We start from the raw sequence: 27,380 nt of genomic DNA on the forward strand, positions 1-27,380 counted from the left end.
GCCGACAAAAACAACCTGATACAATATCTTCATCATTAAATAAGGTAATAATTATACTGCCTAGGGCTGTCTAGTATTTAAATATTGCACTAATAGAGGGGACATTTTTAGGGCATGACTTAATCACTACCTTATGTTAGTAGTAATTATAATACAATAAACAGAAAAGTTAGGACTATAATTATATATAAAAATGCATTTTGTTATTTCTAAAATAAACTTTTTTTGTTTGAAACCTTAACTTTGTAGCTCTTACCTTAGTACCAATATATTACATAATTACTTTTATACTACAAAAGTACCACACATTCCTTGCATTTTTATTTAAGCTTTTTTAAAAAATTTACACCTACATTGGAGTAATTTTAGTTTTCATATTTATTGTGCGAATATACATTCAATTTATTGCTATTACAAACATAACGAATCAGAAAAATAGAAGTAAAAATGATTGCAGTTTGTTTTTCATGTGACATATTTTTCATTTTTAAGTAATACCAAACGTATAATACTACGGTGGCGGAAATACATAGTTCGCTAGCATAAAAGAACACCAATTTTGAAATTAAAAAATATTTTTAAAAATTCGATTAAATATAGAAAAGTTAGTTCATACTGCTCTCCAATAGCTTAATGAAAAAACATGATAAATTTAGGTGTGTTTATAGTGTTGTCTACAAAGTTTTCTTATATTCATCGTAGCTAAGACCACCAGGTCCTTTTTCAATCATCATAAGTAAGCCACCAATAACCGACATAACCTAAAAACAAATTTAAAATTATAAAAGTTTTGTATATACCTCTACATAAAATCAGGAAAAAAATTGATAAACGGCAGTTTATATTAAATTCTTGGTATATTCATAATTCAAATATCCAATGTTATTTTGTTTAATTTACCTGGAAGAAGTCGTATTTTAGGAAGTCGTTCATTATGCTAGAATAAGCCCAGAAGTTATTAATTGTAACGTTCATTATAAATAAACCAACGGCAAGCACAGAAGCACATATTCTTGCCTTGTAACCAACCGAAATACTAATCATGCAACCAAGACCAAGAATATCCATAACAATCTGAAACAAAATAATCAAAAATTTAAGGGTTTATTTTGTGCGTATTAAAAATTTAAATAACAGCAGTTTTTAATATATTTTTATAATGTAAAATTCTTAACTCATGTTACTATCTAAAGCACAACAAACACAAATTTGCAGTTTGATATTTATTACTAACCGATATAAAATTCCATCACATATTTACAATTATGGCACCACAAACTAAAACAAGTCTCAAATTGCACGAAAACACTTCAAATTCACTAATTTTTACACAAACATTTTGGTAATAAGGCTTAGGTTAATATATACTACATTTTAAATTAATATTTTTTCCACCAGTTTCAATGAAATTTTTCTCTTTTTAATTTTCTAGATTTTCTTACACAAAACAATAGCTTCAAACAGATATAAAAAACGTGTTATAAAAGCTTCAACTCTGGACATGGTTAAAACAGGCAGAATGAATATTATAAACAATCTTAAACAGGTTTAATATATCTAGGAATGTTACAGAACACTTTGTGAAACTTTGTATTAATAAAAAGCGTAATCAGTAAGCAGTTTTGTCCAGTATTAATAAAGTTTCTTTCGTTCATCGAAGCTAACCCCACCAGGTCCAAGTGATACCACCATCATTAATCCACCAATAACTGACAAAGTTTGAAAGAAATCGTATTTCAAGAAGTCGTGCATTGCTCTAGTCGACGCGTAGTTCCAGAATTGATTTTGGTAGATGTTTAACAAAAACAGCCATAGTACTAGTACCATGGCTGACAGTTTGGTCTTAAAACCAATACATACCAGCAACATCAACGCAGATCCAATTACATTTTGTATGACCTAGAATGAAGGTACATTACAACGTTAAATAAAGATATTTCAACCAAAAAAATAGTAAAACTAGGCGATATTTCAACAAAATAAATAAAAACTTGGTGTAAAAAATAAAGGGAAAATTATTTCATGCAATTAATCATCAATTTAGCATTTAAATATAAATTAATTGTATTGAAATATCGCCCAGTTAAATTTTAAGAAGTTGTGCTACAAGCATTAGTTTCTAGTACTACAATAACCTATAGGCTATTTATTATAAAATAATACATTTAATTAAGAACATAAAATAATCACCATTATCAAAAAAGATTAACTCACCTTTTATCAAAACCCACTACCACTAATTACATTTTTTTTCTTTCTACAACCATAACCTGTCACCATTTTGGTCACCAATTGCTACAAACTACCCTAACGGTAATCTAATTTCCGGGCTATTTCAAATATCCATACACTATTAGTAACGCGATCGCACTACAGTTGTTAATACAAAGATTTTTTCTGGGCGATGTTTCAATACAACTAAATAATTTAATTGCATGCAAAAACTTAAATATATCGTACCGCCACTATGTTAAATGAACGTTTTGATTTTGTATTAGCAATTTAGCATATACAAAATATAAAAACTACATTTACAAATGTTAGTAAATGTAATTTTAGTTCATAATATTAAACAAAAACATGATAATTTATAAAGTTGCAGCTTCATAAGATAAGCAAGGCAACAGATGGGTCGTTTAGTACTAAATGATAATATATTATACCATTCAAAAACTTATTTTTTCTACTCACGTCAACAGGGTTAAGAGTAAAATGCAGAAGTGTCATAAACATAAGGACAAGGAGAACTCTTCCACTCAGTTGCATGTAAGATTTTGGAGTATTTCTATCCATGGTCGGTACTCCAGCGAACAAGGATCTTGCTTCCGATTTACTTTCAGCAAGAAGAAGTAAAACTGCACCAACAAGTGCAAGGTTTCTAAAAGTAAGATACTTTTTTATTTAAATAACTAGCAAACAATTTACGTGTGGGCTCTAGAACTTTATCCAATTGCGTTCTTAAAAAGAGGTGATTGCTCATTTAAGTATTGTTAAAATGTAATACAATTTTAACACTGTGCTGCTAATTAATCTTCAAATATTGGACATAAATAGAAAAAGCATACAGAAGTAAATAAAACACTAATCAATATTTCTAACAACATTCAACATTAGCCATTTGTTGAGTTTTTGAACATAATTGTGTTATACATCAAAGATTGATTCATACCTGGCAAGAAATTTAATATCCCATAAAATGCTATACGCAATAGTTTGAAGTCCAATAATGAAGAATAAAATTCCACACATTATTGGAACCTAAAATTCAAAAATATGATTACTAAGATATCAAACATAAAATGTTAAAATTCATGTAAAATTTTTTTACATTTATTAAGAAAAATTAATCTGTTTGCAACATTCATATACATTTAACATGAAATCACACATGTGTGGTTGTTATTTAACAGCATTATAAATTTATTTACCTGTTTTCTAAGCAAAACACCTGTACACGATCCTATTTGCCCAACCATGTTTATAAATACAAAAACAGCAGCAATAAACTGTCCACAACTCCATGTACTAAAACAAAAAACCTTGTTTGTTATCTGTTAGTTTAAAGTTATAGTTTTGTAAATTTTAGGGTAATTAAGGGTAAATTACCTTGCAATGTAGTCCCTCTGTTCACCCCACTGTACCCACATTCTTATCCCATCTTCTAAAAAGGTTGAAATTAAACACAGGCGACCGAGATGGGGTAAAACATATTTTGTGTGCCGTAATACCTGTAAAAATGTATTTGTATTAACTTTAAAATTATATTGTTCAGGTATTAACAAACCACATAAAATTTTGTCTTTTACATACTAAAAATGTAATTATAATAACAAATACAAAATAAGCTTACCTTGTCAGCTGCATCTTCAGCCTTGGTTAAAAATGCGTTTTGAGAAGCCATACTCGAATATTAACTCAATTTTCAGGTTTAATTAATTTCCTAATGTTAGCTCTTCTTTAATTACAGAACCTATTGCCTACGGTAGACTACTAACAATTAATAAAAAAGTTAACAGTTTTTAGGTAAAAGATTAAGTTACCTTAAAGTTACGTAAGAACTAGGACAGTCTAACAGCCTAACGTACAAAACAAATGAGACGTTTAATTTAATCTCTATATTTCTCAAGTTCAAGAAAAATTAACAACACTCCAACGCTTACAGACTTAGCTGCTCAGACCTTGTATTAAACATAAATAATCAATCTCAAAATAGCATTACATAGCCAGTTACTTCTTGTTGTATCTAAAAAGTACAGTAAGCCAGAAAGCAATTCAACCCTATAAATGCTTACGTCAACACCGGCAAAGCGATTTATTTAGAAAGTGCATTCGTACAATATGGAATCGCTCATGCGAAGAAGCCAATTAAATCCCACAATGCAACATAAGCCACGTACGTTTATCGACTCGAAAAACTAATTTTGCATAACCAATCAATTATATATTACAAACTTCGATTTTTACGCGTTTAAACTATTAAAATTATTCTTAGTATGTAGTGTTTTGATATTTAACTTACTTTAATTGTTTATTTGATTAAACCAATATTTGGTATAAAATAGAGCTGCTAATTTGGATTTTTATTTTGTTACTTTTAACAATAACTTATCCTTTGCAAGTATTTTTTATTAAAAAAATTACCAGATCAGGTTTTCACACCTAACTTGTGTAAAAAACTATTATTAATTTCAAATGCTTATGGTCTATGGTTAGTAAAATTACCCTTGGAAACTTTTACTGTTTAAGAATCAAAACAAATTAAGCTAAACAATTTTTTATTAATTTATAAACAAAGACGTAACCTTCTTTTAAATTTTACCAAATTTCAGTCTCGAGCATACAACACAACGACAAAAATACTAGGCTATGCATCAATCAAATCTAAATACATACATTCTCGAACGGCATCAATAATATAGTTTGGGTTAATATAGTTAATTTTTCTTTCAACATAATAAAAATACGATCATGACTATTTATATTGAATAATGTATAAAAATTGTGTTTGAAAATAGTCCGTTCATGGTACTGGCAATAAGTTTTTAAATGTACGTTAAACTAGATGTTGTTTTTAATTAAATTGTGGGTTGCTGTTTGTATTTATTTAGAAGCTTGGGTGAGGCTGGTCATCATAATCTCCAGATGATTGTTCGCGAACGTCCTCACTCTGGCTCACAACCTAAAGGTTAACATATTTCAGTTAAGTTAAATTTGTTATGTTTTAATAAAAACGTAGTTAGGTGTAGCCTTAAAGCAGGGTATCAAATTAAAAAAGTGTATATTGTGTTATTAAATTACCCGCCCATCTTTAGTCTCAATAGTCTTGACGACAACCTTTTTCGTGGTGACTGTTTCTACGTCATCGCTTTCCTGTCGTCCAGCTACTGAACTGGATTGACCTGCAAATCCTATATAACCAAAACAACACATTAGCTTATCATTAAAAAACATATATGTAAATTTTATATAAGTCCCTCTAATTGTTGCTAAATTTAGGATCAATGGAAACATTTAAGTCACAAGTATTAAAATCAGCGCCAAACATGCTTATGTATTCCCGAATGAAGTATCCCTTGGGTTTTAAAGGCAGACTATATCGTCATCGTATATGTCGTTATGTCCTATTAAAGTTATTTCGTAATAATACACAAATGTCGCTAACCTTTACGTGCTGAAGCAGAACTATAGGCTGGTGCTGAGCTCGCAACAAATGCCTGCATGCTCTTGATGCGTTCAGCAATTCTGTAAGGGTAATAAAATATAAGTTGGAGTCGTTTATCCAATGATAAAATTGTGAAATTAATAAACACGTTACATTGTTATAGGCAATTATACAGTTTCATGGTGATTTTATATTGAAAAAAAAAACTTTAACTGCATGTGCAGACACTTAAATGATACCACCATTAAAATTTAAAATGATCATGTTAATCTTGTTGTTGATGGTTACCTTCCTTCTTCTTCCACTCTGTTTAGTAAATTTTTGAAGAAGGTTGTTAATGAGATGAAGTTAATAAAAGATAGACACTTAGCTACTGTTATGAACACAATGACTATGTTATAAGCATAAAGTTGAATTTAGTAAGTTTTTCTAGTGTGATTGAACATATTTAACCTTGATTCTTCTCCCTCAAGCAATTTTCTGTATGTAGCAATTTCAATATCCAGTGCCATTTTGACATCCATCAATTCTTGATATTGTCTCAAATGTTGTCCCATTTGAGCCTTCAAGTCTTCACATTCGTTCTAAATGTATATAAAGTTACTCAAAAATAACGGTTTGTGAAAGAACCGCGCATTGATTTTAAAACAAATAGAGCAATATAAAAATGTTTAAAGATTGTTAATTTGTAAACCTGTAGGTTGGTTATGGTATCCTGATAATCCGCAGTATCGACGTTGTATCGATTTTCCATTTCTGCCAAGCTTCTTTGGAGGGAGTCGTTCTAAAAAATAAGTCGTAAAATTTTACTGATTAAAATAAACAAAAAAAAAACAGAAGAAAACTAAAGACAATAGCACATTCTACTGTCCCACATTATACTACATATTTTAACAATTTAACACTAAAATTATTAAATCAAGTTTTTGCTTACAGTGCCCCGAAGAGAGTCCATCTCCAAGTTAAGAGTTTGAACAGTCTTTCGGTACTCGTTAATTTCTTGACGAACGTTTTTAAGGTTTTCGTCATTCTTTGACGCTTGTTGTTGCAACCCATCAACCTTATGGTAAAATTAACCAAGTTAGTGTTGCAATATTTAACCTATTTTTTTCAATTTTTCGTCTTTACCTTTTCAGTGTACCATTGTTCAGCATCATGTTTGTTCTGGGCAGATATCTTCTCGTACTGGCTTCGCACATCTTCCAAAATCTCCTCCAGATCGGGGCCTGGTGCCATCTCGATTTTGATCTCACTCTTCTTTAGTTGTTCTTGAAGATTGGCAATTTCCTATAAAATGATATTTGTTTGAAAATCTGTATACTTTTTAAAGGCTAACTTAAAATATAAAACATCTTGTTTTAGCAATTATTTGGCATTTTTGTATTTTTTATTAAAGTAAAAAGACTATACCTCCTCGTGCATTCTCTTAAGAAACTCAATTTCTTCAGTAAGAGTTTCAAGTCGTCGTTCAAGATCCAATCTGACCAACGTTGCATCATCACAATCCTTTCTCATATCGTTCAAATCATTTTCAAGTTCTTGTCTCATTGCTGCCTCTTCTTCGTTTCTGATAAAGTTAACATATTAAAAATTCAATGTTTGGTATAAAAAAACAATAAATTGTAGGCAGTAAAAAGCTTTGTCAACATACTCCTTTTTGTATTTTGCAGCCTCGCTAAGCGCATTTTCAAGTTGAAGTGAGACGCTATCCTTTTCGTTTGTCACTCTATCTACTTCACGCCTCAATCTGTAAATTAAAATTTCAATTAACGTCTTGTCTATTTTTAAATGAGAAACATATTTAAATAACAGCTTTTACCTTGATAACTCCTCTTCGTATAAATCAGCTAAGCGACCTGGTTGATTTGCAGATAGTTGCTCAACCTTGGCTTCCAATACTTTATTGGCTTGTTCAAGTCCTCGGACCTTTAGAAACGAATATTCAGGTAATATTAGCTTCTGGTATATTGTAAATGTATTTTTTTACATATTGCGGTAATGTCTGTTATACCTTTGTAATGTAACCAGCGAATCTTGAGTTAAGAATTCTTAGTTCTTCTTTTTCGTTGACGCGCATATCTTGGAAGTCGTGTCCCATGCTATCAGCCAAGCTGTTTATATCTCTCATTGAGATTCCAGAGCTGACAGGTACAGCTCGGGTTGATCGAATTCTTTCACCACTAGTGGATGGTCCAGCACCGGCAGCATTGCTTGTCGAACTGCTGGAAAATCTAAAAAATAAAATAATATACGAAGATGTTAAAAAACAATACACACAGGAGCCCTAAATATAATTTTAGTGAGAAATGGGTTATGGCGCCGACATAAACTTGCTTATAATTTTTAACCCTTCAACTACTAAGTTAGTTAAGTGTAACAAAGTCTTTACCTGAATGTTCTGGAGCTTGATTGATTTGATTGTTTTGCTGGGGTTTTTGGTGTATAGGTAAAACGATTCGGCCCATCACCAAACTGACGCTTGTAGCTTGATGTTCTCTCTTCATAGCTTCGTTGGGAAGATTGAGGCATGTTTTTAGTTGTTTTACCAAGATTCAGTTATAAACCAAAAATAAATTGATCTAAACGTATTTTTTGTTAATAATTATAATACCATGATTACTAAAAATTAACCTAACCCTATATTAAAGTCTTCTATAACTGTAGTTTTATTTTCTATATCTAACCTATCACTTGAAATAGCAAGCGTAATCTGTTGTCGATTCCTGATTTGCGTGAGTTTATATTGGATAGCTAATGACGTCATGATGCAAAAACCTTTTTCATCTATGAAGTAATGTGTTTTAAGTATACGCTATATGCATTGACAAACCTATCGACAGCATAAATAGTGATTGACACATCGTCAGCTGACTAAAATCTTTCAAAGGGCAAACTGTTTACATCGGTTCTAATAGAATAGTAGGTCAGGTATGTTATTAAGGAATCATTAACTATATTTGGGGTTTTACATTTCTTTATTTGGACAATTTTTATCGTCATGTACCTTTTTAATATATATAAATTTAGATATTTTGTTTACTGAACTTCCGCAATTAAGTTTCCTCCTTACGCTGACGTCACAACTAAAGCAGCTGCAAATATTCAATCACGTGATAATTAAAGAACAAGACTAAGTTGCGTTATACATTAGCTTAACCGTGTATTTCTAACCTTTAAATGGCCAAGTTGAATTAATATAACACATTATGTTGTTTTATTTAATAAACAGTTGTTTGGTTGTTGTTATTGTTGTCGAATTAGGCCTACTAGTTTTATAGCAACACTTTCTATTACAAATCAACTGCAGATCTTATTTATTCTGTGCCTATGATAATCAAAGAACTACCAAACATATATTATCCTACAAAAACGAACCTTTTATAACAATTCTTTTAGCAAAACAGCAACCTGTTACAGGCTATAACTAATTTTTACCCGAACAACACTGGATGGAAATATTAGTATTATTACAAATAAAATTTGCCAACTTGCATAATGTTTTTTTTTATTTTAAAAATAAATTCAATCATTTTGTGTTTTCTTAATAAGCAATGCAATAAATAATTTTTAACTGTCAATGTCAACTAACCGATTTTATTTTATTTTTTGTGTTAAACATCGCATTTTGGCTCCGAAATTTTTTTGAAGCATTTTAATATTAATACTTATTACAAAATATTTTGAAGTGTTTAATGGAAATTCATATTTTTTATTTTAGGTGTTATATTTATGGTATTTATTATTTGTCTGTGGGTTGATATTTAAAATAAAAATTCAACTATGGCTAATTGGTGTTTAATCTATTATTTGAGCATAGATCAATTGATTTCGAATTATGTTTTATTTATCAAATAATTTTTTTTTTATTTTGTAAGTTTTTTGCCGATTAGTAAGACAAATGATTAAAAGTAAAGTTATCCAAAATGCAACCATTTTCATTTATTGGTTAGTAGATAATTGGTGCATGTTATAAGCCCAGTCTTACTAATTATTATAATATAAAAATGCGCATTTCTTTGGATTAAAAAACACTAATTGATTGGTAGGTCAAAGTCGCATAATTTTTTTAAAATCTTAATTAAATTTTGAAAACGTCACGCCCAAAATTTGTATTAAAACCGAAATTTTTTTGCGCCCGCGCGCTGAGCAAAGTGCAACACAAAAAACGTGTGTATGGGCTGTGACGTAAGCTAATCAGCTGTTTGGCGCGGGCGCGTATAAATTGTAGTTTGGCGCGTATGCTAGATAGGATAGAGGAATGAATGGGAAATGATGTCTTCATTTAACTGGTGATCACCCAACTGACACGCTTGCCGTCTTCGGACTGTGTTGAATTTTACGTTTTATTTGCTTTTGTTCAAAGTTACCAGTTTATATAAACAACAACATTAAGAAAACAACAACAAACTGACAAACAAGGTATGCCGTTATTTTTTTATATTTTAATAAAAGCATTGTTTTAAATTAAATTTGGTTATATATTAATCCCTAAATGTTATATAAAAAGCACCTTTTTATTATAATTCACATTTAGGTAATAGCTTAAGGAAAAACTGTGACAAATGCACAGGCTTTTTCTATAAAACAAAGTGTTTCAGACAGTCACAGATATCCTTGTATGTTGTTGTTGTATCTAAATCTTATTATTTTTAATGTAAAGTTCGGTCCCTTTATTGTCATTTGTAAAAAAGTTGTTAATTATTAAACATGTTAAACAAAAATTTTATTATTGGCTAATAGACTACAACAATGTTAAACAGCTTGTGTGTTAAATTTGTTGTAGATGGTTATAAGATTTATGATGTATTTTGTCGAAAAACATAAATTTAGTTGTTTAAAAAAGTTCTCTTAAAAAGCAAGCACCAATTGTAAATTTAAATGTGCTGCTTTAGCAGACATGTTGTTGTTACAAAAGAGGCAAAAAAGTCGTGACTTTGTTCATTGGTCAATTTGATATATTAGTTTGAGGCAAAAACTTTAATAAATTCTTTAATAAAGAATAAATTCGGAACAAAGTGGACTAAACTATATTTATTAATTTGGTTTTTAAGTAGGTACTGAAATGTTTAAAGTATCGGTGACAAAAATGTGAAAAACTTATAGTAGTATTATTGTCTATTTGTTGTATTTCATTAAAATGGGCATTAAGTAAATGTTCTTTCTAATAATTGTCGCCGGGTTGTACCTAATTTTGTGGTCAATAACATGATTGAAATATATATGTAGGTTATGTTTTAACCATAAAGTTCCGGTCTAACCTTCGTAGGACTAAAACTTAATTCATAAACTTATATGTAAACTGTATTAGTTGTGTAGTTTTTGTTTAATGAATTAAACAATTAAGGTATATATAAAGAATCTGTATGCTTGGTGGATAAAATTCATTTTTTTAACCTCATGGTGCATAAGTTTTTGCATGTAATAAACTGTAATGACTGTACAGAGGTTAAACATGTGCACACTATGACACATACCATGTTTTTTGTTCTGTACTTTAGTGGTTAGTCTTTTTATCTAAGCTAATAAAATATCGACCGGCAGTGGGCGCTAAGTGTTTAAAATTCGAACGATTTTGATTGTCATTACTTTAAAAATAACCTTTTTTGTATAGGCTTGTTATACATTAGCTGTATACCAATTACCTTGCGTAAATTAAAGCCTAAATTCGCTTAGCGCATCCTGTAAGTAAAATGAATTTAATTTTTTACTTGTTATTTTTTTTAGATAAACCCACTTAATCACAATAGTAAGACATCCTGCAATGCCTAAAAGAAGGTACGTTGTACAAATATTTACAATATGTATTATTAATAATCTTTAATACGATAAAATGTGATATTATTTTTTGTTAAACTTTTCGTTGCGGTTAATCAATATACCCAATGGCTATTATAATAACAATGCTAATGCTATTATAATATCTGGTATAAAAATTGTAAATTTGCTTATATACTTAATGTGGCACACAATATGTTACGCATAACTTAGTTGATCTCGAATAGGGATGGGTATAAGTAATTGATAAACGACGGACAATATAACTAACTAAGAGGAAGTCAAATGAGGGCAGAAGCTGACAGTTTTAGGCGGCTCGCAACAAGCCTGTGCTAGCGTTTACCCATGTTGATATCGACAAAGTTGGTTGGTCTATAGACAGATTGCAGACTTACGCAATGTAAACATACTGGTGGGTCTCTGTATACGGGAAACGCAAGCTACTTAGCAGTAAGGTCGGTAGAGCCAGACCCTCGAACTTTATTCTAGTTTCGGTTCTGCTTCCGGATTACATTAAGAGTTAGTAAAAGTGTTAAACTAGTTTCTGAATAACTTCGGTTTAAACACAGGCTTGAATATGACAGGTTGCCAGATATTAACTGCTGATTTGCATATAAAGTTTAAACTGGTATGATCAAGAATAAATTTCTAGGTCATCTTAAGACTAGGTTTTACGTAAAAAAAAACAGATAAATGTGTGCGTTATACGTAACAGTGCGAAATCCAGATTGCATTTATTTAATTAATTGCTCGTTTACAATGATTTCGGTAATATAGTTTGGTGTGGTCAGATATTGGTGTCATTATTTAATACGTGTCCCGCAGTGACGTAATTGTGTCTTCGCGCCGTGGTTTTGACCCAACACGGTCTGCAGGTGTATAACGTTGTCCTTTCTCGCTTTTCCTTGAGCCTTGCCCGGAAAAAAACAATAGAATATCGTCGGCGAGCGATTTACAATGAACTAGGAATTATCACGTTTATCTTTGTGTTTTACACTCGCTAGCTTTCCTGCTGAAAGGATTAGAATCTAGACTTGTGTGATTTAGACAAGGATGCAGATGTTTTTACCCTGTATTTATATAAAAACTTATAAACTTTATTATAACACGTTTACACACAATAATAACATAAGTGTATTAAAATCTATGTTGGCGTATTGTCGTAAATTGAAACAAAACATTTTTGAGTGTTCACGTGCACTGACGTCATATGAGTTAACGATTTCATAATTTTATTATTATAACTTTCTGCTTTAACATTTTGCAACGAAAAAGAATTAATTTGTTTATTTAAATTTAAGTATTAGAACGTTAGTCTGTATGTGTTATGGGAATTGATTGTATTTGTTAAAAAAAATTCTACATTATCAGTCTATTATACAAAATTTAGCGCTGTATTAAATCGAATTGTTTTTAATCTACGAGTTAATCTACTAATAAACGAGCATTTTAAAAGGACGAAAACTGTAGGGATTTACTAGACGTCCTAATTTTTTTATTTTTTTCCTTGCTATTCCATTTTTTCTCTAAGTGATTAATTAAATAAAAGGACAAATCAGCGACCAGTGTTATTCAATTTACTTTTTCAAGTGTGCAACGAAGAGTAATAAAAAAAGGCTTTTTATAATAAAAGAAGTCTATAGTCTAACTGCAGTTCATAGAAAGATCTAGCAAAATGTAAACAGTTACAGCTCATAAAATAGGAAAACTCTTTAAAGTGAAAAAAAGAAAAACTTATAAAATATATATATTTTATTATGTAGATTCAAGTATAAGTTTAAATATAATTTTACCAGTTTGAAATAATAATTTGATTTCTTTTGACGTCATGATAAATAGGTAATGTTTGTAATTAAAACACGTATATATAAAGTAAAAAGGTTGAAAAAAAATGTTTTTTTTTTATTTTGTTATTTACAAAAAAAAATCTAAAATTAAGATTTTAATTTTATTTTTTTTTTAGTTTAACTGATCGTGCATGCAAAGAAATCAACGACAATCAACAATCTACCTCATCAGCCAAACCTTCCTCATCTTCCCGTAACAAATCCTCATCCCACAGGTTCGCGTCAAGATCCTCATTCTACTCCTCTTCTTCCAAATCATCTTTGAACAAGGTTTCGATCCCAAAGAAGCGAGGAAGAGAGGAAGATAACTTGACTGAAGTTGTTAGTGACTCCGCTACTAAAAAAGAGGTTAATTTTTTTTAATTTTTTGTTTTGTTTTATTTTTAAAAATAATTTAAAGTTAGGTTAAGTTTGTGTAGTTGAATTACAATATTTTAAATTTTAAGTAGACCTGGATCTAGTTTTTTTGTAATAAATTTTAACAATGGAATAACCGAAACATAAAAATAGTGATTTCAAAAAAAGTAATTCGAAAAGAACAGTTGGATAAACGCTGCGCTAATAAAGTAAACAAAAGACTTTAAAAAATTACGTCAAATTGTAAGCAAATATTAACCGAGTGAAATCGGTTTAACGCTCATACGGGAATAAGAAAAAATCACGAAGTGTCTGATGGCCTGAATAACAATCATAATCTAAACTCGACCTAGTGTTCTTGCAGCTTAGTGCGTCTTGCTAGCTACTTAAAACGAGTTTCTGTTGTTTAAATCTTGACTTAAGCGTTTGCAGGAGAGATCAAAAAAAATTAAGTCTGTATAATTAAGTTATTTAATAGGTAGCGGGGTGTATAGTTTAATAAAGTTGCACAAAAATGTTCTTATTATATATATATTTAAATGTTGTCAGTATATATATTTTTAACCGGTCGTATAAAGTACAAAGTATAAGGTTAGAATTTTGTCTGTATATTATTAACACTTTTATTTATCTTTTTAGGTTTTAGAAAAATCTAATAAACGTCCTTGTACAATGGATTCGAGAGTTGAAACCCGAAGAAAGGAATTCTATCTTGAGGTAAAATTAATTTAAATTAAATACCGGTTATTATATTGTTTTAGTAAAATAATTGAAAACCATTGTCACTCTTAAAAAATCACGGTCCGTTTAAATTCTCTATTGTTTTGACCCCTTTTTAAATCTGCCTTTATGCCTTGATTACTATCAAGTATTAGTACACGTTGGGCTATTGTTTTGTGTAACGTACGTTGTTGTAAGCGTGTGCTTACGTTATACTGTATCATGCCTCCTTATTTCCTCCATTGTAAAGTAGAGCCAGAGTAAAAATGCCCATTGTTGTTTGCCGGCTCAAAGGCCCTTGTCGAGCCAACGGCTAGGCCAGTTTGAAACATTTCGTTTTTTTATTGTACTGAGTGTTTAGGTTTAACACGTTTGTATGAGATTATAGCCATGTGGGCAGTTGTTTTAGATTTTTTATTTACAAAATTTGCGCGATTTGTCAGTTATATGCAGGCATTGTCGGCATGTGAAAAAATATAAAGTATATATGTAAAATGATTAGTGTTACGTGAATATAAACGAATTGTTTAGCAATACGTAAATGAATGATATAGGTAAATTTTAGGCAATTTAAATACAAGAAAAAAATCGTATTCAGGAATCATTCTGAAAAATTTTATTAACAACCGCGTTACATTTTTGTGGTAACATGTATTGTGCACAGACATAACGCAATCCGATTTCAGGTTAAATCGATTGTTGATCAATGTAGCAATCACCACGTAATGTTTAAACGATTTATTAATATTTTTAACAGTTTTAGGTCATTTTTACGTTAAACTTAAACCATTTCCGACGTTTAAAATCGGTCGATTTTTAATTGATAGGCCGACTGGCGACCCATCGACGAGCAAATGTTTCCTACCCCTGTCAAGGACGGCCCGGACAGCGAAAACGATGACGTCATGCCTCTCAGTCATGTGATGACGTCACCAACAGGGACGAGGAAGATAAGACCCGGAGTCCTGCAGGAAATAAAGAACAACGACAACTGTCCTCCGACCGTGCAGCATTATCAATTCCGAAATATTTTTCCTGATACAAAATGCAGGGAATCGCCACTACCTCAGTTAAGGTAAAAAAGTTTGTAAATTTTAAGATTTTTTTACTTGTTTTAAGTTTTAGTTTTAAATTATATTTTATTTTATATGTATACTCTTTTGGGGTCATTGGTACAAGTTATTTTTGATTTTGCGATGCTTTTTGGCTGTTCTAATTATTTTGGGTGTAACGGTTTTAAGCGAATTATAATCTTTAAAATTCGTTAAAATCAATTTTATCATTGTTTTAACGTTTATGGGTGTAATAAATAGAAATCTTATGAATAGAAATTTCTGAATCTTTAATGTGATAGGCTATTGGCCTAGACCTTTACTTGCCGCAGTGCGATTTAATTAGTGACATCGCTGACACCGAGATTTCTTTTGTCGTGTCCCTAATCCTTAAACTCCTATTTAAATTGCTGCAACAATGAAACAAGATAATAATAATCGTATAGGTTTGTTGGTTACAAAAACAATACCAATTGTTTTCCGACCTATTTAATCGTTCGTGGATTCGAGTTTTAATTGCTAAGCGCGATAATTATTTAAATAGAAATCGTCCTGTTAGGTTATTATTTTCGGTGAATTAATTTTTATGGGAATTAAATAAGATGATCTTGCTAATGAGCGCCCATCCAAGGCGGTGCTTTGTCACTTCAAAAATTATGAGTTGAATTTATGACCGATTTTTAATTGAAGATTTGTGTTCGTATAGCTGGATAACTGTGCTATTGGTCGTTGCTTAAACAAATTTGCAAGTAGTTATTAAGCGTTATTGTTTTAAAATTGTTTATTTTCTTTGTTTTAATTATGATTTTTTAAATTTCTAAAGCAGACTCATTTACTGAAATACATTGTTATAGCAAGGTGTAAATTTAAATGTTTGTAATTTCTAGATATTTTATCATTTATTGCTGTTTTTTATGAAACCCTTACTTGATATTGACGAACATTTCTTAGTTTTAAACGGAAAAGCGGTTACAGGATAGTAACGTTTATTTCGGATTCGGTCCCGACTTGTCCGAATACGATTGTTAGGCCCGGTTAAGGGCTTGATTCTCCTTATTATTTGATAACATCAACATTTGATTTAATCACAGTTTAGGTAATGCAATACGGTTAATTGGTTTATTTTTTTAATTTTTTTTAATATATATATATACAATAATGTTTTTTTGCCAATTTTTACTTGAGATTACAAAAACCTTTATTTTTAGCCAGTATGGTAAACGGGAACGTATTTTTAAAATATAAACACACTGGCTTAATTCCCAATTTTTTTGTTTTATAGTTTTAGTAAACCGTATTTTAGGAGTTTAAATCCTATTCGAAGCGTATTATAAATTTAATATTGTTGTGTAATGTTTGCGTAGCTTGGATTTCGACAAGCTTGAGCAAGCACGGACCTGACACAAACCGTGTACTCTTATCACGTGACATTGTTGATAAACGTTTTAATGACGACATCATTTGTTGTTGAATACAAAATCAGATTTTTTTCGTAATTATAAAAAAAAACTATGAGAATTTTGAAAAAAATATGGATTATGGATTTGTATTATTTGATTATTAGCGGACTTCCTTGTTATTTTGACACTTGGGTCGTTATTTGTTTGTTCTGTTTAGCGATCAGCGACATTCTCACAATTTCTTTCCTCCTTATTCGATAATAATTAGCCTCATTTGTCTGTGTATTATTATCATTAGCATAGCGAAACGTCGCAAATAACATAGCTCGTTTTCCCATGAAATTTACATTACGTTGCTCGCGCGTTCCGATGACCGCGCGGAAGTCCATTTTTTGATGGCCGCCATCATTAAGCAGCGAGCGAATACTTCCCCTTAGATTTTTCCCTCGCTACTATCGTTCGCTCCCTTGGCGCGACGCGAAGAATCGAATTTGCGCAGTTCACACCCTGGATATATATCCCGACACCGTGTAACCTAGTTAGGGCATTATCCCTTCCGCTCAGGCGTGAACCTTAATTCGTAGCCTCCGCTGCGACAATTTTTTGCTGGTCAAGTCGAACGAAAAGCGGATACTCTACGTATGTTTTTTTCCTGCAGCAGAGCCTGTGCTTGTAAAAAGCGAGAGACCGGCCCGGGGGTTCCCCGTTTGTTATTGTTGTGGCGGAGAACTTCGCTCGGGCTTGCCCTCAGGACGACTTCGGGCATGTTTGTCACGTGACTGCGATGTCGTTCGCTCGTGCTTTTGTGACGTCACGAGAAAGTTTAAATGTCCGCAAACAATGTCAACCCGTGTAAATAGAGGCGGTGATTTAAATCGAGTTTTAATAGGAATTCGAGTAATAAATCCAACGGTTATTAGTTTTATTTCGACTCAAAGTACCTGCAAACGCACTTGTGTAAATATTGTCAAATGTTGTTCAAATATTAAACTTTTTTATAACATTAGATACTTTTTGCCTTACTTTTGCATTCTAATACATATTTTTGTTAGGCACTTACGCATTTTTTTTTTTTTTTTTTTGAAATTCCGAAAGATATTTCCTTTTGGACAAGGAACTAATTAAAATTTGCTATGTAACTAGCAAGTGTAATAGCGTGGGATTTAAACGAGACATCCAGGTTTTAAGTTATATGTATTAAGCCATTTACAGCTGCTCGCATGCTTTGAATTCCTGGCCGTGTAAGGGCAGGTGGCCCCGTGTCGAATTACACAAATCTTTTGTAGTGTATTCTCTAAGTCGGATGTTACCGTTTATCGGCTTACCTAGGTCTACTGTTTCAGTTTTATCTTATCTGAGTATAACCTTCCCAGCGTTTGCGGGCAATTTTGCTTCCGATTTTTGGTTTAATGGCGTGAATAATGCCATGGTCTATTTTTATATATGTAGGTTAAAAAATGATTATTTGTACAGTTATCAACTCACGTGGCGTTTGCTTTAAAAGTTAAATTGACCATGTAAGTGGGTCGAAACTCGGAAGTTTTTTGTCAACTTGAATGTTATTCTTCCTTTATTAAGCCGTCCGTCAACGCAGATGAACAATTCGTGTGCTTAATAAACTTCGTGCATTTTGTGTTTTCTTAACCAGCCTACCGAGCATAAAAAAGTTATTGTATACCCCTGTACGTTAACAAACGACAAACCCATTCAAGTAGTATGGCTGCTGTCGCCAGCTACGTGAATGTCGGGGCGTGGGATAGACTATCGGCTCCGTAACGAGCCCATTGTATTAGGGTTCACGCATGTTAGGAAGTCGAGAAAGTAGAACGGTTTTGTGCGTCCCGTTTTGTTGGGAGCGAGAGAAGCTCGAGAAAAAGGCGCGCGGTCGATAAATCTCGTCTTCTCTTAACTTTATAAACGAGGGATCTCTGTTGTAGTCATCACATAATCTTGTGTTTATTCAACTGTTTTGTACAGTCTTGGAAACTTGTATTTAGTTTTCTAGTTCAGCAAATATTATGCGACAGTTTAATAACATTGTTATCATTTTTGAGTTAACTATTTAGCAACAGTGACAGATTTAGAAAATATTTTAAACCAGAAAAAGAAATAAAGAAAACCTATTTATTTATATTGTCATTTTTAATTTAGAAACGTTTTTAAATTTAGTGAATTTTAAATAACAATCATATTTATTTAATTTACGTGTTACTTTCCACAATCATATATTTTACAATGGTGATGCATAATCTTTCCGTTCGAACTAGTTTTATTCGCAAATATCTCGACTTAGACAGGTAAGAACAAAAAAGCGAAAAGTTTTTGTTTGCTTTGCTTATTTGCGCATATGGAAAAGCTTTTGTTGTACCAAGGCCTTTCTCCACGTTTTTATCGAGTGTTTTTTAATAGCAGAACCAAGCCTACTTTGTTAACAAATGTATATACGTGAAAAAGACTTAAAATTTCACATTTTGAATGTGAATTAGGTTTTTTGGCCCACAGATTGCTAAAAACCTTTTTCAAAAAATAAAGTGATTAAATTTTGGCTATTTTATAAAATCGTTGTTTTTTTTATTTTAAATTAAATAATTTGATTTTTTGCAGTTGGGCAGATTCGACTGAATTATGGAAATCGATGGTAAACAAGGATTCAGTTTATTCAAGAAGTAGCGAATATTTGTTAAGACACGAAGACCTACAACCTCGCATGAGATCTATTTTACTCGACTGGATTATGGAGGTAAATAACACAAAAAAAACTTAATATTATATTAACTAGGCGTATATACCGACAATTTAGTACTAAATAACCTTGGCCAAGTGTCATAAATGCTTTGGTTTGGGCTGGTAGTTAAACGATTGAATTGCTTTAAAATTCACATTTTTTATAGTTAATTTAAATTGTCTAATACGTAAATAATGAAATTGTGTTGTTAAATTAGCAAAGTTTTTAATATTAATTTTTTGTATTTTAAAGGTATGTGAAGTATATTCCCTTCATCGCGAAACTTTTTACTTGTCCGTCGACTACATCGACCGCTATCTCTCCAACACAAAAAATATCCACAAGACGCGACTGCAGCTGGTTGGTGTGACCGCACTTTTTATTGCAGCCAAATTAGAGGTAAGTTTTAATCGAATCGGGCAAGTAAATAAGAGGTTAAAACGTGGATCGAATTACTGGGGAACAAAGGACTGGGATATTTTATTACATTTTTTACCGGAAAGCGATTGAAATGCGTTAAATTTTGATTGGATTAGAATTAATTTGATAGAAATAAATATAAAATAACCCATTTTTGGAATTTTATTTTTCTTTGTACCACCCTGTCTATAAAAATAATGTTTTGTTTATTTTAATTTTTTTGATTTTTTTTAGGAAATTTATCCTCCAAAGTTAGCGGACTTTGCTTACGTCACAGACGGAGCTTGCACTGAAGACGAGATCCTTTCCCAAGAACTTCTTATGTTAAGCACTCTCCAGTGGTCGTTATCTCCAGTTACCTCCATCTCGTGGTTGAACGTCTACCTCCAAACTGCTCACGCGGCGTTTGCTCCCGGACCTTCTCCTTCTTCCGCATTCTTCCTCCCCCAATATCCTCAAGAAACTTTCGTTCATATTGCCCAGGTAAATAAATAAAAGAATACGAAAAATTTAGATTATTTTGTTTGCTCAAAAATCAAATTTTTTTATGCTATATTTAAGTGACAAGACTTTCAAAATAACATAATTTTTTTACAAATATAAACACTGTAAAATTATATAGGAAAACTCTACCTTTGTACCCTTTGGTACATCATTTTATACCCATTATTATAACAAAACTAAATTTTACTTATTATTTTTGTAGTTGTTGGACTTATGTATGTTGGATCTTGAAAGTTTGGATTTTCCAACCGGAGTTTTAGCTGCGTCAGCACTTTACCATTTCTCATCTCGTGAACTTGCCACACAAGTATCAGGATATCAGTTTAAAGATATTGCATCTGTAAGTCCAAATTTTTAACAAAAAGATACAAAATTTCGTCAATTATTTCTCTCTTGTTTTTTAATATATTTTTGCCCAATGTTTTTTTCATTTTTCTTTAACTGCCATTTAAATGCACAATGTGGTAAATTTATTTTATGAATTTAATTTATTTTTGTATTTTTGTTGCAGTGTGTACACTGGATGGCCCCATTTGCGATCACAGTAAGAGATAATGGTCTCCAACCTTTGAGGGAATTCCGAAATGTTCACTCGACTGATATACACAATATTCAAACTCATGCCAACAACATTGACACACTGGTAAGTAGTTCTGCAATTTTATAACTTTTTTAATTAAAAATTTGTTTTTGTCCTTTTGAAAATTTTGCAAGTCAAATTTTAAACTTTTTTGTTTTTTGATTCTAGGACGCAGCATTCGAGAATCGAGTCATGGTCCAAACTCAGTTGGCAACCTGCCAATCACCCACCGAGGTTGCTGGTTTTATGACCCCGCCTAAAAGTGGTCAAAAAGCAACAGTCCTACCTCAGTCCAGTGGTTTGTGCAGTACGTGATATTCGAGGTTTCAAACGTGAACTTAAATCGCAAAGGTTACGCTCTATCGCCACCGCGTGTCGAGACAGAAAATGGTTTTAGGATTTTAATCGACAACAGTTTGCACAAGGAGAAACGAGGATTGACAGTTGTTAGAAACGATGTGCGCATGCGCGTATGACGTCATTTACGTCATACATCCCACTGTGATTTTGGCAATTTTACTTGTCAATATAGAATTTTTATTTAAACGGGTCTTACAAACCCGAGCCTTAATTTTATACATTTTTAGTTTTAATTTCTCTTTATATAAAATTTTAAATTTATATTAAGCAATTTTAGCCTTATGAATCCTAGAAAATAAGTCAATGAATTTATAGTTATAATAAGTTTTTATTCGTTTTTAGATATTTTATGACATTTTAACCTTACAACTTTATACAATCATTTTTCGCTGCTAAATTTTTCTTATGACTTGCTGTATATTTTAACACTGACTGCTGCTATTCATTATTGTCTCTTTTAAAGTTGCAAAAAAAAACAACTCAAAACTTAAGTAAATTTTAAAAATATTTTATGAACATTCCTTAAACCTATGCAGTTTTACTCAAATTTAATATTTTATATTAAAAATGTAAAAATTTTATATTAAAAATGTAATAACTTTTTCAACCTATTTGATTTTCTACAACTGATATTGTGAAAGTATTTTGTTAAAGGTGCAGTTTTTTCTACAATCCTTAAAGCCAAATTTTTGTTTTTTGTTCGTTGTGTTTTTTACCCTATTTTAAATACAAATTTCTTTAAATAAAAGTTATAGAAAATATATTTTCACGCGAGATTCTTATGCAAGTTGATAGCCTAGAGTAGCCTTAATCCCTGCGTTTTAAATACAAAAAAGGTCATAACTGCCTTAAACCACGGTCGCTTCATTTACAAAGCGGCACTTGTTTGGTATGCCAGTTTTTTGTTGTTAAACGGTCGTCCGTATGTTTAAAGTAAAGTTCCTTGTAAAAGTAAGAGCTTTAAATTATTTAAAGTGTGTTTTAAATGGATTAGGATGGTGGCGGCATGGAGCTACTTTTGGTAAGTTATTTTGAATTAGCCCATAGTTTGTTGGTAAATTAGTAGTATATACATGTTTCATATTGTACTATCTAAATGCTTTTTACTACTATATTGTTTTTTAAATCCCTTTTTTAACTTAAAACAGTATAACAACATAATAACAGTTTAGTAGTTGGTACGTGTATTAAAACAAAGCAGTGCGTTGATATCGACAAGTTAAAAACAGACAGTTCATTTAAGTTAAGGTGACAGTTGCATTGGTGCTAAGTGTAGGCTACAAAATAGTTTTAGAAATGACAAAGTTATGTAAGTAGGCGACAAATGTCATACATTTCTTATGCTAAAATGAAAAAGAATTTTTTTAAAATAATGATATTATACAAAAAATGATTTTATTAAAAGTTTTCGTTTAAAAATATTAACAAAATTAGTTTCAAACACTTTATTTCGGGTAAAAACGCTTAAATTCAACAATGTAAAAGCAAAATTTTCAACAACTTAGTGCTCTAGTATTCTCAAAACAAACGTTAAAAGTTAAAATATATACAAGATATAAATGGTGTGTTTTCTTGGGCTGATATTACGACGAATAAAACAAGTTAACCACATATTTTTTCCGAGCAGTTCGGAAACTTAAAAACAATTGAAAGCAAGGGGCCTCAACCAGTCGCAGCCTCGACTGCGGGAGCGCCCTCTGCCGGTGATTGTTCGACAGTTTCGCATTTGGTTTCGACTGGGGTTTCTTCTGTTGTAGCAGGAGTAGGGTCAGATTCTGCAGGGGCGTCGCCGTTTTCTTTAGGGGCTTCTTGCGTGTCTATAAAATTATTTTTTTTGTTTACGATTGAAATGCGATGTAATATAGATTCAAGTTTATTTTAATAAACCCTAGTGTAAAGGAAAAAAATAGTGACGTCATCTTACCTCCATTTTGTGTTACGTCATTGTTTTCGGGTTCTTTAGTCGTCTCAGTTTCTTTGTTTTCTTCTTTTGCTGGCTCATCTTCAGCTTTCGCGTTGTTCTCGGCATCTACAAAAAAAATTAAATATTAAAATCCAGTCACTAAACGCAATGTTTTACAATAATGTTAAAGGTTAATTGTCTGCAACTAAGTTATTACGTATTTAGTCGGAATACTACACAAATGAATAATAGCATCTGGCAGCATATTTTAACGCGTACCACGTGATGGATGGATATGACATCAAGGAAAACATGACGTACAACTATTCTAAATTGCTTATACAGTCAAACTGTGGATACCACGAAATTACTGCGTTTGCATAAATTGTACTTTTTTTGAATAGTTACCGTGGGATATATGATGCAATACTATATTGTTTACTAAAAAGTCATACTTTTAGTTACCTGTATTCGTTTTTGCTGGTTTCGGTTTGCTGAAAATTTTAAAGACTTTACGGAAAGATTTGCTGGACAACCTCTTTTTCTTTTTCTTTTGTTTCTCTTCTGTAGGTTTTGAACTCTCCCCTTCTTTGGGCTTATCTTCTTCGGCAGGTTTTTCAGACGAAGTTGCAGCCTGCTCTTCAGTCTTAGCCTCAGCTTCTTCGTTTTTAGCTGGTTCAGTTGGTTCTTCATTTTCACCCTTAGCTGGTTCAGATGATTCTTCAGTATTAGCCTTAGCAGGTTCGGCAGGCTCCGCTGGTTCTACATCTTCTGCTTTAGCTGGTTCAGCTTCTGCGGGTGGCGATTCCTGTAACGTAAAAGAGAAACAAATAAGTTACATGGTCGCAATTAAAGTCAAGGCAACGAGTTATTTATTATCTCTAACAGATGCCCGCCTGGTGACCATTAACGACGCTTTATCATAAATAATGACAAGCTGTTTAAAGGTCTCTGGGAAACTGGTAATAATCAATGACATCGATTTTAACACAATCTTAATCACTCACAACGAGTCCATAAATCAATGTGCATTGTTATTGATTACCCAAAAGACCGAACTGCAATCGAATTACACAAGAAATTAAGGTCAGACAGATATTGATGAGAAACAAATGTTTTTTTTTATAACAATTTTGACCTAAAGCTCGTTTTAAAAACACTTTAAAAATAATGAATTACCGCAACTGCAGTTGCTTCTTTTTGTTCGCAAGCGGTTTCGGGAACTGTGGTTGGATTTTCGACAGCAGTTTCTAATAAACAACATCAAATAATTTTAAAATACAACCTTGTTTTTGATAGGTATCAAGCTAACCACAAGCGTAGAAAGATATATTTAAAATGAAATCGATTAAATGTTGTTTTCTTAAAAAACACTTAATTTGCAAGTATTAATTGCTACCGAAAGCCATTACACATAATTTTGGGTATGAGCAGTTACATATCATTATTATTAATTGTTAGTCATAACATATTGTATAGATTTTTAAAATATTGTATGTCTATCGTTTTCCTATAATAATTTGATTTATTAAATGTTTACCTGCGTTTTGTGCTTGTGCAATTTCTCCCATATTGTCTTCTTCGGTTTGATTCTCACTACCTTGTTTATTATCGTCGTTTTCAACTTCTGTTGCTGCTGCTTGGTCGTTGCTTTCTTGTGCTTCTTCGCTACTAGTAACTGTTTGCTCTTCTGGTTCTACCTTTTGTTCACTCGTAACTTCTTCTTGTCCAGCGTTCTCTACAGCCTCTGTCTCTTGATTGCTTGCTGCTGGTTGTTCGTCTTCAGTCTTATCAGCGGGTGGCGGTGTTTCTTTCTCTTGATCAGACATGATTGGCTTGAGCCTCTCGTTTACACAATTCTTTTCTTTTCTCTTACGAGCGCAATTACGCGATAATCTGTGGGCACGTAAAACAAAAGAAGATAAATTAAATATGGCTCAAAAGGCTGTAAAGCTGGCACGCAAATACGACTGGGCTATCATGCCGCGTTAGATTAAATTTTTAAGCTGCAGGGGATAACAAAATTCGACACAGTCACAATTGCATTGTTTACACAAAGCAAGCAAATCCGCAAGCGCAACAGGGAATATCCGTTAAATAAACAAACTTACAAAAAACTTTAAGAATTTGCATTTAGTAATTCTCTTTGTATCACCGTTTAAAATAAAATATTCTATGTGAAGTTATACTTTTGAAGTATGATTTACGATTTTTCTAATTTATTGAGACTGATGTCCGCGATTTCGATTTACTAACGTAATTCAATATACACTGAATTATTAATACGCAGGCATATGGTCATTGTGTTCATGCAAGTCTTATATAAATATTTTAAAGAAACACATTTGTTGCCCATGTGTTTAATATAAGCTAAAATTTTAAGTGATTTGTAGCATTACTTTATATAATTTATTTTATAAAGTAGTTATGTATAGATGGATTGCAAGCCTCCAAATTTACTATTTTTGCAACGTTTAGATCACCTACTAAAGTTTGTTTTTGTAGAATTTTTTTAATTTTTTCTGCACAACCAACTTAACCGTAACAAAATCGCTAAAGCAAAAACATTTAAGTTAATTACTTTAGTCGTTAACTTTGTTAAAAGTAAGTAAATTAAAAACCTCGCTTCAACGAGCACTGTTTATGTGGAATTTTAAGCCAACCCAAACTTTTATGGGAATTTCTACAACTGTATAAAAAGCTTTTTTAAATTTCTGCTACATTTCTATACTTAAAATAAACAGCAAGTTACAATCCATAAAGTCAGTTCATATTATCTTAAAGCGTTACATGACACCTTGAAATAGCATGCGCACTCCTGATTTATACATAAATCACATCTGAGTAAGAAAAATATTTATAACGCATTGAATTAAAATAAAACCACAGGCTTGATCTGGTATGCCCCACTACGACTTCCTGTTTTCTGATATGTAGGCTAAGAAGACTGCACGCCAATCACGGTAACTAAATAAAACGAGTTCACATGAAACGAAGTTAAACTGTTTGCAAATAAAGCGCGCGCTTTGGAAGCTAAATTACATTGCTATCTGCTTCCATTTAATCTTATAGTAAGGCTAGAACGTGCAAGCTAAAGCATCACTGTTCTAAAAGACTCATTTCCGCCTTTGAGCTGTTCAACATACGCCATATAGCAAAACGAATGACTGGCAGTATACCCTGTTTATGCCTTCATCAGCTAGTTTGTTTACCGTACTGATGTTCGCAACACAGCAAGCTTGAATGTTAATGTGGCTACGTTATACGTGTTTTGAAATATTCACATGATGCTTTACACGAAAATTTTGGTCGAATAATTCCACACGCCTGATAAGAGTATGCGCTATACATATAACCGCATATAACTTCTATGACACCGTCATCAGTTTAAGTTATATCAGCATAAAGTTTAAAAACCATAAGGCATTGCGAAAGGACGCGGTTTCTATAAACTATAGTTAATTTAAAATACAATAACGAATTACAAGGTTTATTGTATATTGCATACACACTTTCACTCCCTTTAGAGTAAAATATAAACAATCCATTATTTGCAATAACCGACAAAGAACTTTTTCGCAAAAGAGTAGTACAGCTAACCATTACCACGCCCAAATGTTTTTACATTTAACTAAACTTTACTAAGGTCGTGAAACAACCGACTTGTAATACTACTATTTAAATGTCATTTATTAATAGTTTTTGATCTAAAAGACGTTACGTTTTACCAGCCTAAACAGTAATAAATCAAAATATCTGCTCACTGCAAGTATTACTCCCTTACATAAGGCCTTTTCCGGCTTGGTACTGAGCCAATACTAAAAACGAAAGTTTACCAGAAAGTTAAATTTACACTATTTACTAATCTGCAAGTTAGATCGCTAAAATTACGTTACGTGTGTGTGATTCACTCTGAAAACAGACTATTAATTATTATGTAAATGTTTTAACATTTAACGTAACGGTTACTGTGGCTTGAGGCTATCCAACCTTTTAGATACAATCCTTTAAGTCGAGCAAACCTGCATGGAATTTACGCAATTTTAAAAGTCGACCTTGTCATAGTAAGTGTTTT

The 27,380-nt window shown here is 31.8% G+C and overlaps 5 protein-coding genes across 7 annotated transcripts in view; 1 reads left to right on the forward strand and 4 right to left on the reverse strand.

Moving 5' to 3' along the window:
* LOC145743991 (myosin-13-like) overlaps positions 1-5,879 on the reverse strand; it is a 57,564-nt gene extending 51,685 nt beyond the window's left edge. Inside the window, exon 1 of the mRNA XM_082562080.1 lies at positions 5,870-5,879. The gene's annotated coding sequence lies outside the window, so the exon portion shown is untranslated. The remainder of the gene's footprint in view (positions 1-5,869) is intronic.
* LOC145743517 (surfeit locus protein 4-like) lies at positions 365-3,986 on the reverse strand. 2 transcript variants are annotated; one of them, XM_082561501.1, is made up of 7 exons: positions 3,851-3,986; positions 3,607-3,728; positions 3,429-3,525; positions 3,170-3,258; positions 2,692-2,878; positions 901-1,074; positions 365-761 (listed from the first exon to the last, which is right to left on the reverse strand). In XM_082561501.1, exons 1-7 carry the CDS (start codon positions 3,899-3,901, stop codon positions 675-677), a joined length of 807 nt encoding a protein of 268 aa, XP_082417627.1. In that variant the 5' UTR covers positions 3,902-3,986; the 3' UTR covers positions 365-674. The 2 variants fall into 2 exon arrangements, with proteins under 2 accessions (XP_082417627.1, XP_082417626.1); XM_082561500.1 differs by lacking the exons at positions 365-761; positions 901-1,074 and adding an exon at positions 1,203-1,899.
* On the reverse strand, positions 4,759-8,262 carry LOC145743141 (desmin-like). 2 transcript variants are annotated; one of them, XM_082561048.1, is made up of 12 exons: positions 8,052-8,262; positions 7,674-7,893; positions 7,482-7,588; positions 7,314-7,409; positions 7,073-7,229; positions 6,791-6,949; positions 6,597-6,722; positions 6,357-6,446; positions 6,116-6,246; positions 5,663-5,742; positions 5,299-5,408; positions 4,759-5,179 (listed from the first exon to the last, which is right to left on the reverse strand). In XM_082561048.1, the coding sequence occupies exons 1-12, from the start codon at positions 8,189-8,191 to the stop codon at positions 5,105-5,107; spliced, it is 1,491 nt and encodes a 496-aa protein (XP_082417174.1). In that variant the 5' UTR covers positions 8,192-8,262; the 3' UTR covers positions 4,759-5,104. The 2 variants fall into 2 exon arrangements, with proteins under 2 accessions (XP_082417174.1, XP_082417175.1); XM_082561049.1 differs by lacking the exons at positions 4,759-5,179; positions 5,299-5,408; positions 5,663-5,742 and adding an exon at positions 5,891-5,968.
* Positions 8,263-11,408: 3,146 nt separating this feature from the next.
* On the forward strand, positions 11,409-21,620 carry LOC145744004 (G1/S-specific cyclin-E1-like). Its single transcript, XM_082562094.1, has 10 exons — positions 11,409-11,437; positions 13,401-13,632; positions 14,281-14,358; positions 15,189-15,436; positions 19,418-19,553; positions 19,791-19,937; positions 20,193-20,441; positions 20,665-20,802; positions 20,974-21,105; positions 21,211-21,620. Exons 1-10 carry the CDS (start codon positions 11,424-11,426, stop codon positions 21,355-21,357), a joined length of 1,521 nt encoding a protein of 506 aa, XP_082418220.1. The 5' UTR covers positions 11,409-11,423; the 3' UTR covers positions 21,358-21,620.
* A 955-nt stretch (positions 21,621-22,575) lies between these two features.
* LOC145741740 (uncharacterized) lies at positions 22,576-26,776 on the reverse strand. The gene is made up of 5 exons (XM_082559383.1): positions 24,846-26,776; positions 24,485-24,555; positions 23,771-24,113; positions 23,327-23,431; positions 22,576-23,219 (listed from the first exon to the last, which is right to left on the reverse strand). Exons 1-5 carry the CDS (start codon positions 25,132-25,134, stop codon positions 23,065-23,067), a joined length of 963 nt encoding a protein of 320 aa, XP_082415509.1. The 5' UTR covers positions 25,135-26,776; the 3' UTR covers positions 22,576-23,064.
* Between the last annotated feature and the right edge of the window lie 604 nt (positions 26,777-27,380).

This window comes from Corella eumyota, chromosome 2, assembly GCF_963082875.1.
Source record: "Corella eumyota chromosome 2, kaCorEumy4.1, whole genome shotgun sequence".
Classification (NCBI taxonomy): domain Eukaryota; kingdom Metazoa; phylum Chordata; class Ascidiacea; order Phlebobranchia; family Corellidae; genus Corella; species Corella eumyota.

What these genes read in the sequence shown, in the direction of transcription:
- LOC145743517 (XM_082561500.1), bottom strand. Translation starts at nt 3,901, where the DNA reads ATGGCTTCTCAAAACGCATTTTTAACCAAGGCTGAAGATGCAGCTGAC. An exon ending in GTGTTTTGCTTAGAAAACAG is followed by an intron (nt 3,259 to 3,428) that starts GTAAATAAATTT and finishes TTTGAATTTTAG; the next exon opens with GTTCCAATAATGTGTGGAAT. An exon ending in GATATTAAATTTCTTGCCAG is followed by an intron (nt 2,879 to 3,169) that starts GTATGAATCAAT and finishes TCTTACTTTTAG; the next exon opens with AAACCTTGCACTTGTTGGTG.
- LOC145743141 (XM_082561048.1), bottom strand. Translation starts at nt 8,191, where the DNA reads ATGCCTCAATCTTCCCAACGAAGCTATGAAGAGAGAACATCAAGCTAC. An exon ending in TCAAGCTCCAGAACATTCAG is followed by an intron (nt 7,894 to 8,051) that starts GTAAAGACTTTG and finishes TTTATTTTTTAG; the next exon opens with ATTTTCCAGCAGTTCGACAA. An exon ending in GCTGCAAAATACAAAAAGGA is followed by an intron (nt 7,230 to 7,313) that starts GTATGTTGACAA and finishes TAACTTTATCAG; the next exon opens with AAACGAAGAAGAGGCAGCAA.
- LOC145744004 (XM_082562094.1), top strand. An exon ending in TTATTGCAGCCAAATTAGAG is followed by an intron (nt 19,938 to 20,192) that starts GTAAGTTTTAAT and finishes GATTTTTTTTAG; the next exon opens with GAAATTTATCCTCCAAAGTT. An exon ending in CCAACAACATTGACACACTG is followed by an intron (nt 21,106 to 21,210) that starts GTAAGTAGTTCT and finishes TTTTGATTCTAG; the next exon opens with GACGCAGCATTCGAGAATCG.
- LOC145741740 (XM_082559383.1), bottom strand. Translation starts at nt 25,134, where the DNA reads ATGTCTGATCAAGAGAAAGAAACACCGCCACCCGCTGATAAGACTGAA. An exon ending in AAGAAGCAACTGCAGTTGCG is followed by an intron (nt 24,114 to 24,484) that starts GTAATTCATTAT and finishes TTTACGTTACAG; the next exon opens with GAATCGCCACCCGCAGAAGC. An exon ending in ACCAGCAAAAACGAATACAG is followed by an intron (nt 23,432 to 23,770) that starts GTAACTAAAAGT and finishes TTTTTTTTGTAG; the next exon opens with ATGCCGAGAACAACGCGAAA.